This window comes from Sinocyclocheilus rhinocerous, unplaced genomic scaffold (genome assembly GCF_001515625.1).
Source record: "Sinocyclocheilus rhinocerous isolate Xijiao unplaced genomic scaffold, SAMN03320098_v1.1 scaffold982, whole genome shotgun sequence".
In the NCBI taxonomy this organism is placed as follows: Eukaryota; Metazoa; Chordata; class Actinopteri; order Cypriniformes; family Cyprinidae; genus Sinocyclocheilus; species Sinocyclocheilus rhinocerous.
The window spans coordinates 116517-126847 of record NW_015640441.1 but is presented as its reverse complement, the minus strand read 5'-3'; the positions used below and the strand labels follow the sequence as shown (position 1 = coordinate 126847).

The following is a 10331-nucleotide window of genomic DNA, read 5'->3' as shown; positions in this document are numbered from 1 at the left end:
AAAAATGGTTTTAAGTCAGTTATTTCTATCTTTTGCTGTAGTGTGTCAGTGGGAAATATCAGTTTACATTTCCAAACATTCATTTTGCCATTAATTGTAATAATCCAGTGAGATTTTTGTTTGCACAAGGAGTCTGACAACAGCCAGTGCTCCACACAGATTTGATCTCATCATCATCCAGAATGACATGAAGAAACAGAACAAACTGAGACAGACTAAATCCAGAAGAACTGTGGCCACGTCTCCAAGATGCTTCAAGAAACCTACCTGCAAAGCTACAGTACTGTTAAAAGTTTTAGGCACTTGTGTAAAAATGCTGTTGAGGATGCTGTCAAAAATAATGTCATAAATAGATTTAATTTATCAATTAACTTCTATTAACTAAATTAAATCAAAATTTGTTGTGAGCATCCTTTGCGTTTAAAGCAGCTTTTGCCCTCTGTGCATTTGAGCAGTAAATTATTTGATTAAACAAATATAATTCACTTGTAATAAAATTTTATCCTGAATTATTTTTTATTACATTGTTTCTTCATTTATTATTTTCTGTATTTTTAAATTTTATTTTTATTCTAACTTTTATTTATTCTTTAATTTATTTTTATATTTAATTAAATTTATTTTTAAGTTTATTTATTTATGCATTCATTATTTTTTTTATATATATATTTATTCATTCCCACATGTATTTATGTCAAGATTTATTTATTTATTTTTACTTTTCCGTGTGCAACATTGACATTTTTTAATACACGATATACACAATTTGATTATTTCTATATTTCATGCTTGGGTTAAACACAATTGTATAGAAAAGTTTCCTGCTATAAAATATTTTTGTATATCCTAATAACAAAAATATTTGTATAAGGTGAAAAAATATCTTGTTAAAACTATAAACTTACACTACCAGTCAAAAGTATTTGAACAGTAAGATTATTAATTTTTTTTTTTTAAAGTCTCTTCTCACCAAGCCTGCATTTATTTAATCTTAAGTACAGCAAAAGCAGTAATATTGTGAAATATTTTACTATTTAATATAACTGCTTTCTATTTGAAAATATTTTAAAATGTAATTTATTTCTGTGATTTTTCAGCATCACTACTCCAGTCTTCAGTGTCACATGATCCTTCAGAAATTATTCTAATATGCTGATTTGCTGCTCAAGAAACATTTATTATTATTATTATTATTAGCAATATTTAAAACAGTTGAGTACATTTTATTTCAGGATCCTTTGATGAATAGAAAGATCCAAAGATCAGCATTTATCACTATACCATTCAAAAGCTTGGATGTGTTTTGAGCAGCAAATGAGAATATTAGAATGATTTCTGAAGGATCATGTGACTGGAGTAATGATGCTAAAAATTCAGCTTTGAAATAACAGGAATAAATTACATTTCAAAATATAATCAAATAGAAACAGTTATTCAAAATATTACAAATATTTCTGTTTATTATTTTACGGTTTTTGCTGTACTTTGGATCAAATAAATGCAGGCTTGGTGAGCAGAAGAGACTTCTTTAAGAAACTTTAACTTTTAACTGGTAATGTATCACATTATAATGTGACCTTGATCCCTTTTTCTGGCCTGTCAGCAATATGCTGCTGCAAATTTGAAAACCCTTTTTGCAAGATGAGCCTACCTTCTGAGATGACATCATGATGGCCTGTATGAAGAGGCAGGGTGCATGGCAGGGTCTGGAAAGCACAGAAAAGGGCACAGTATGAAAACATTGCATTCACTGCAGGACGGTGTTCGTTGCTAATCAAAGAAAAGACAACTGTAAAAAGTTAATTAATTAATAACTTACATTATTAGAAAAACAACAGAAAATAAACAAAAAAAATCTGATCCACAAACATCTTGTTTAATCTTAGCCTGGTCAGTTAAAAACGTAAAATATTTACAAATCTTTTATATCATCAAGATATAATATAAATTAATGTTTTTTAAAATCATTTTATCGATACACAATTTAGATTTTTAGACCCCTTAACCTACCCCCAAACCCAAACATACCCATTTAATAACGAATATAAAAACATGAAACGTAATGGACAGAAATATGCAAGGAAATTACCATTTTAGTAACAACATAGCATTATAAAAAATATATTTTGGGTCGCTAATCCCACTCCTACCTTTAAACCTAACCACAGCCATTTCTTACAGTAACGTTATGCTATAAATAAAAACATGATGGACAGACAAGTGCAATCCCAATGATTTACTACAAAAATGTCAAAAACATTACCAAAAGTAGTCCAAATGATACCTTGCAGCCGCAGGTGAAATACAATAGTTTTGTGTGAGGTACAGAGCAGAATTTAAGTTGTTAATCGCTGGAAATATTATCCAGATTATCTGTATTAATCTGTGACGAAGCAGGCGAGGACCAATGAGCGTTCGATTTTACTGCCGTAGTTATTTGAAGTGGCAAATTTTGAATTTTGAACGAGCACGTCACCGCGGGCTGTTTATACGGTCGGTGAGGATGGATGAAGATCGCTGAATAAACGGATGAATTTGGGTCTGTTCTTAGCAGTCGTATGAATTCAGAAGACTTGGATTACAGCGCACGAATAAAATGGATTCCTTGTAATTATGTTGCGTTTTTGGTGTGTTTTATTGGTTCTATTGTCAGTCACAGCGTGTTGGAGAAAATGGCTTTTATGTCCCACGGCAAACAAAATAAATATTTCATTAAAAATGGAACTTAAATAATTACATAAATGTTATTTGTTTTGTAGTCTTTTTGAACATTGTATTCTTCGAAATGAGTTGACAGCAGAAATCACACAGAACAGACCGAAATATAAAAATGTTAATGCCGTGATTGCAATATTCATAAGGATTTATGTTGTCAATAAGCCATTGCTGAGATGCTGTAAACGTCAGTATATTTCAGTGTCTATGCAAACATAAGTAGGCCTAACTGTACGTTTTGTAGAGCCCCATTTTACATAAAATAGATACGAATTCTCATAAGATCATGTTGCTAAACTTTAATACTCAATTTAGCAAGGTATGTTCACAACATTAGCTTATTTCAGATAAGTAACAGAACTTTTGCTTCTTTTTCAGAAAACTATTATTAAAATAACTTTCCAGGATAGATAATTAAATTAGCAGACATAACATTACTCACAGTAGAAGAATCTTGTTGGCTCTCTTCTGGTGAATAAAAAATAAAAAAGCCTCAATCTGGTTTAACGGATGCGCAGTCGTATGAATTCAGAAGACTTGGATTACAGTGCACGAATAAAATTGATTCCTTGTAATTATGTTGCGTTTTTGGTGTGTTTTATTGGTTCTATTGTCAGTCACAGCGTGTTGGAGAAAATGGCTTTTATGTCCCACGGCAAACAAAATAAATATTTCATTAAAAATGGAACTTAAATAATTACATAAATGTTATTTGTTTTGTAGTCTTTTTGAACATTGTATTCTTCGAAATGAGTTGACAGCAGAAATCACACAGAACAGACCGAAATATAAAAATGTTAATGCCGTGATTGCAATATTCATAAGGATTTATGTTGTCAATAAGCCATTGCTGAGATGCTGTAAACGTCAGTATATTTCAGTGTCTATGCAAACATAAGTAGGCCTAACTGTACGTTTTGTAGAGCCCTATTTTACATAAAATAGATACGAATTCTCATAAGATCATGTGGCTAAACTTTAATACTCAATTTAGCAAGGTATGTTCACAACATTAGCTTATTTCAGATAAGTAACAGAACTTTTGCTTCTTTTTCAGAAAACTATTATTAAAATAACTTTCCAGGATAGATAATTAAATTAGCAGACATAACATTACTCACAGTAGAAGAATCTTGTTGGCTCTCTTCTGGTGAATAAAAAATAAAAAAGCCTCAATCTGGTTTAACGGATGCTGGGATGAATAGGTGGATCCTGTAATGAGTGGGATGTTTAGTCCACTAGGTGGCAGTAATGGGATTGTATAAAGTTAAGTGCATTTGCTAAGGAGAGGTGTGGTAATTTGAATATGATGAATGTTCCACGTGGAATGAAGACGCCAGCACCAGTAATACCTCTTTATATTGGTTTCTTGTCTGGTTATTGAATAATACATGGTACCAGGCGTGGGGTTTGAAGAACGCCATGGACGCAATTAAACCACCGGGCGCTTTGAAGTTTGTGTGGAAATGTTGACGCAAATTGGTGGACTTTCAAACAACAGTTTACGCTGTATGTTTCAGCTATTGGCCAAGCAGAAGCTGCAGATGAAAGGAAGATTGCTGTTACTTACTATTGCTGGAGTAGACGCTGTGGAAGTATACAACACCTTTAATTTTGAAGATGAGGCAGATCAGAAGAAACTGGATAAGGTATTGGGAAAATTTGATACTCATTGCTTGTCAAAGAAGAATGAGACAAATGAACGATATGTATTTCGAACGCGAATGCAGCATGAAGGAGAGGCTTTTGATTGCTTTCTTACCGACCTTAAGATAAAGACAAAAACCTGTAATTTTAATGAATTAAGAGATTCCATGATTCGTGATCAAATAGTTTTTGGCATATGTGACAAGAAAGTGCGAGAAAGATTGCTACAGAAACTGGATAAGGTATTGGAAAAATTTGATGCTCATTGCTTGTCAAAGAAGAATGAGACATATGAGCGATATGTATTTCGAACGCGAATGCAGCATGAAGGAGAGACTTTTGATTGCTTTCTTACTGACCTTAAGATAAAGGCAAAAACCTGTAATTTTAATGAATTAAGAGATTCCATGATTCGTGATCAGATTGTTTTTGGCATATGTGACAAGAAAGGGCGAGAAAGATTGCTACGAGAGTCTGAACTCACCTTGGATCATGCTGTTGAATTGTGCCAGTCCAGTGAATTAGCGAGACAGCAAGTGATGCAGTTTGATGTTTCTTCAGCGACGTCCTCTCTGAATGCAGCTGCAGCTATTGATGCCATATCTTTCAGAGACAAGAAACGAGGTAATGCAAGAAGTTTAGAGGCACTGACAATGAAACATTTCTTTGTAAACGCTGTGTGAGTAAACATAAGTTCACACAGTGTCCAGCATTTGGTAAACGGTGTTCTAAATGTAATGGCCTGAACCACTTTGCAAAAATGTGCTTGTCAAAAGAATTTAAAACGGAACACAGAGTACATGTAGTGGAGGATCCAGATGATAGTTATACCTTGAGTGATTCCTTTTACATGCAGATGGTCTCTGAAGAGGATACAACTCCGGGCGAGGAAAAAGGTGTGTCTATTGAGGATTCTGTGCAGTCCTCTAAGTGGATTGTTGCTCTTGTGGCTAATGGGACAATAGTACCTTTTAAGTTAGACACTGGTGCTAAGGTCAACTTAATTAACATCAGAGGTGTGAAAGCATTGAAAGAAAGACCCCTAATTCAAAAACGCACAGTTCCCCTTAAAGCCTATAACGGACAACCAATTGAAACACAAGGAATTTGTAGACTGAAGATACAAGTCAAAGGATAGACACAAAATTGAATGTTTGTTGTGGTTCCCAATGGCCAAGAATCTCTTCTTGGAGATAGAGCATGTGAAGACCTTCAGTTGGTTAAACGAGTGTATCAAGTTAACAAAGAGAATGTAGTCATCCAGACAGTCTGTGACCGTGTTACTGGCATTGTCAATCAGTTTCCAGTTGTTTTTAAAGGTTAAGGAACGCTTCCATATTCTTACAAAATACAACTGAAGGATGGCGCTACACCTGTTATACATGCTCCTCGACGTGTTCCTGTCCCTCTGCGAGAGCCCTTGAAGCAAGAATTGGATCGTATGACTCAATTAGGAGTCATTCAAAGGATGGAACAACCAACTGATTGGGTAAACTCCATCACGTGTGTGAAAAAACCTAATGGTGACCTAATGTGTCTAGATCCTAAAGATCTTAATGATAACATCAAACGAGAACACTATCAGATACCCACACGTGAAGAGATTCTTAGTGAAATGTCAGGTGCCCGATTTTTTAGTAAATTAGATGCGTCTCAGGGTTTCTGGCAAATCCGATTGAATTCTGAGAGTAGTAAATATTGCACATTGAAGATACTGTTTTCTCTGTCTTCCATTTGGGATTAAGTCAGTCCCCGAGATTTTTCATCGCGCAATGGAAACACTTATTGAAGGACTTGAAGGTGTTCGTGTATATATTGATGATCTTGTGGTGTGGGGGTCCACTCATGAACAACATGATCAGCAACTATTAAAACTGATGGAAAGAATTCGAGCGCATGATTTAAAGTTGAACAAGAAAAAGTGTCTGTTTGGAGTCACAGAGATAACCTTCTTAGGTAACAAGCTGTCTGCAAAAGGTGTGGAACCAGATCCAGCTAAAGTACAAGCCCTCTTGGAAATGCCTCCACCTAATGACAAGAAGGGAGTTTTACGTGCCTAAGGTATGGTAAATTTCCTAGGAAAATTTCTGCCAAATCTATCTGCCAAAACCACCCATATGAGAGCATTGTTACAAAATCTCAAAGAGTTTGTGTGGTCTTCTGTACATGATCAAGAATGGAGGAGGTTAAAAGAGATCCTGACTTCTGAACCTGTTCCTGATTTTTTTTTATTACACTCGTCCAATTAAGATCTCTACAGATGCCTCTCAGGATGGACTAGGAGCTGTGCTTCTTCAGGCTGGTGGAGATTCCTGGAAACCTGTGGCCTATGCTTCCCGATCCCTGACGGAAACTGAAAAAAGGTACTCTCAAATTGAAAAGGAGACTTTGGGGGTACTATTTGGCTGTGAGAAATTTCATGGATATGTTTATGGATTACCTACTTTTACAGTAGAGACAGATCATAAACCATTAATATCGATAATTCAAAAGAACTTAAATGATATGTCACCCAGAATTCAACGCATGATGATGAAATTGCAAAGATATGATTTAAATCTAGTGTATACACCTGGGAAGCATATCATTGTGGCTGATGCACTGTCACGAGCACCGATGTCAGAGAGGTACAGTGAGTACAGTGATTTCATCTTTACCATTCTCAGATGAGATGTTAAAACTTATTGTGGAGGAAACGACTAAGGATGTTGAATTGCAGAGAGTGATTGTTCTTCTTCAACAAGGATGGATTAAAGGCAAGTGCTCACAGTATCTTCCAATGAGGGCAGAACTGAGTGTGTGTAATGGCTTGTTGTTGCGAAACAATCGAATTGTTATTCCAGTGTCAATGCGTAAAGATATGCTTCGTCGTATACATGAAGGGTATCTTGGTATTGAAAAATGCAAGCAAAGAGCCAGACAAGCTGTTTATTTGCCTGGAATTAATATGCATATTGAGGAATTAATCAGTAAGTGTGATGTCTGTTTGCGTCATCACTATAAACTGGCAAAAGAACCAATGCTGATTGCTGATGTGCCTACTCAACCATGGCAAAAAGTAGGAACTGATCTGTTCCAGTTGAATGGTAAGGATTTTTTGGTAGTTATTGATTACTATTCCAATTATCCTGAAATTGAACAGCTCCGTTATACAACAACGAGTGATGTGATTAATCACATGAAACGCATTTTTGCCAGGCATGGAATTCCCTTCATTGTGCAAAGTGATAATGGTCCTCGGTATAGTAGTCGTGAATTCCGACTGTTTGCAGAACAATATGGCTTTAAGCATACAACGTCGAGCCCCCTTTATCCAAAGGCAAATGGAAAAGCAGAAAAGGGGGTGCAAATTGTAAAAAGACTGTTGAAAAAAGCAGCTGCAAGCAATTCGGATGAATATCTGGCATTGTTGAGTTATCGTTCCTCCCCACTTGGTTGTGGGTTATCTCCTGCCGAACTACTGATGAACCGTAAACTGCGTGACACATTGCCAAAGTTGTCCTTTAAAAGAGAAAACAAAAGTTTGATATTGAAGGAGATGCAACATCAGAAAAGGAAACGTAAAGAATCTTATGATAAGGGATCTCGGCAACTGATACCTCTTTCTGAGCAAGATGTGGTTAGAGTTGAGGAGCCAACAGGATGGAAAAAGAAAGCTGTTGTTCTAAAAGAAGTAAATCCAAGGTCATATCTTATTCAAACAGAGGATGGGCACGTGCTAAGGAGAAATCGGAGAAGTTTGCTGAAGTCTGCAGAAATCTGTAAGTCAAATATAGAACTGTCTCCCTTGGATGTGCTAACTTCTCATGAAGTTGAGACACCTTCTCCAGAAATGCCCTCTGTTGCTGTGTCTCTTCCTGTTGCTAAGTCTCCTTCTGAGGTTCAACTCTCTGAACAGTCCCCTGAACTGGTTTCATCTGTACCAAAGACTGACAGTCCAATTTTACGAAGATATAATCATGTTAGAAAACCACCTGTTAGACTGGACTTGTAAAAAAAAAAAAAAAGAGGAGAGAGAGAGAGAGAGAGAGAAAAAAAAAAGAAAGAAAAAAGATATTGAAAAATGAATGTGTTGTAAATGGTAAAATGGAGCAATTAATTGTTTTGGTGTTGGATTAGTGTCTAGTGTGAACTGTTGTTAAGTATGTAATGTTGTTATTTATTCAAAGAAAAGGGATGTAATGAGTGGGATGTTTAGTCCACTAGGTGGCAGTAATGGATTGTATAAAGTTAAGTGCATTTGCTAAGGAGAGGTGTGGTAATTTGTATATGATGAATGTTCCACGTGGAATAAAGACGCCAGCACCAGTAATACCTCTTTATATTGGTTCCTTGTCTGGTTATTGAATAATACAGATCCCTCCACTCTGCTCCCGCTGTTGTATGCCACCCAGGACCTTTGTGATTGGTTTAAAACGCAAGTTATCCAATGGTCCACAAATAATTTATAATTAATTAATTTAATTAATAATTAATTTAATAATTTAATTAATTAATAATAATAATTTATGCATTTAGCAGACATTTTTATCCAAAGCGACTTACAGTGTATTCAGGCTATACATTTTTACCCGTATGTAAATATATATATTTATAAATAAATTTTTACCAGTATCTTCCAATGAGGGCAGAACTGAGTGTGTGTAATGGCTTGTTGTTGCGAAACAATCAAATTGTTATTCCAGTGTCAATGCGTAAAGATATGCCTCGTCGTATACATGAAAACCCACTAAATAGGCTTCACAGATTTTTCCCTTACAGGACAAGAGACGTGGATGAAAAAAATTAACATTTTTATTCGATGACAAAAATAGAGTAAATAATTCAAAACACTTTGATCAAACAAAACGACAAAAATACCAATGTGTTAAAAGATAAGTTCAGCGCTAGCTAGTACAAACTTCATTAGAAACACTTCACATTTGAACAATAATCCCAAAAAAAAAGATACAAAATCATTTGTACATCACACGGGCAAGACTTAGGAAAACAAACCAACAAAAATAAATCCGACACTAGGACTGAGGATGGCCAGCAGGGGGAGACTCAAACACCAGCACACTCGTTAAGTAAAGAAAAAAAAAAGAAAGAAATAACCCGGTCAATACATCACCACACACACCAGTGCACATACACAGCACATCAAAAAATAACCCATGAGTCAACCCTGCCCCCTTGCTTTTGAACACTCAAATCCTAACAAAAAGAACAAGACTAAACATACGTAGAAACCATTAAATACAAAGTTCAAAGGAAATACAACATCAATACTAAAACAAAATAATCATTAAAGATATCACCATCAACTAAACTTAACTAAACAAAAGAAAACAAGCCATACAACATTTCAAAGAAAACAAGAAAATACAATTACAAAAGAAAACAAAGACAACACCACATTACCCTTGCACACGCACACACAGACACTCTAAAATAGCGGGGCAGCAATTTCCCTTTCAATCAACCCGCATATAATAACACTAACCATTATTGCGTAACCAGTATGAAATAATGAAAGTACCGCCAATCCTCTCCACACTTATTTACGTCGAACCAGCAGCAAAACAGCAGTACTCCGCAGGTCAATGAACGAACGAACCACTGGTAGCCCCGGCAACAGAATCCTCCTCGCTAAATCAATGGCATATGCCACACGTCTAGGGTGCGAGGAATCCCAGTCACGACAAACCAGAGGGAAATCAACGTGCACACTGTGAATGGGCTGCAGACACGTCAGTCATGGGAAACTATACAACTACTCTCCCACATGCTATAAGGACCAAGCACTTAGTCTCTCCCGCATGCCACTCGGCATGAGGAACTGGAAAAGGCAGTAACTCCGTGACGCGATTCTCCCCACGGCATGTCCATATACTATACACCTCTAGCCATGATAGGCTCACTCAACAGACCGTAACGAACCAATAGTAAACGGAGACCAACACCCATACTGTCACATATATATATAT

At 35.8% G+C, this 10331-nt stretch overlaps 2 protein-coding genes across 2 annotated transcripts in view; both read left to right on the top strand.

Annotated features, from left to right (window-relative positions):
• LOC107752714 (male-specific lethal 3 homolog) overlaps positions 1 to 10331 on the top strand; it is a gene marked incomplete at its 5' end in the record, with an annotated part of 86500 nt that overhangs the window by 25700 nt on the left and 50469 nt on the right. The window lies entirely within an intron of this gene.
• LOC107752711 (uncharacterized) lies at positions 3735 to 6981 on the top strand. Its single transcript, XM_016568734.1, has 3 exons — positions 3735 to 4364; positions 4605 to 4986; positions 6304 to 6981. Exons 1-3 carry the CDS (start codon positions 4182 to 4184, stop codon positions 6420 to 6422), a joined length of 684 nt encoding a protein of 227 aa, XP_016424220.1. The 5' UTR covers positions 3735 to 4181; the 3' UTR covers positions 6423 to 6981.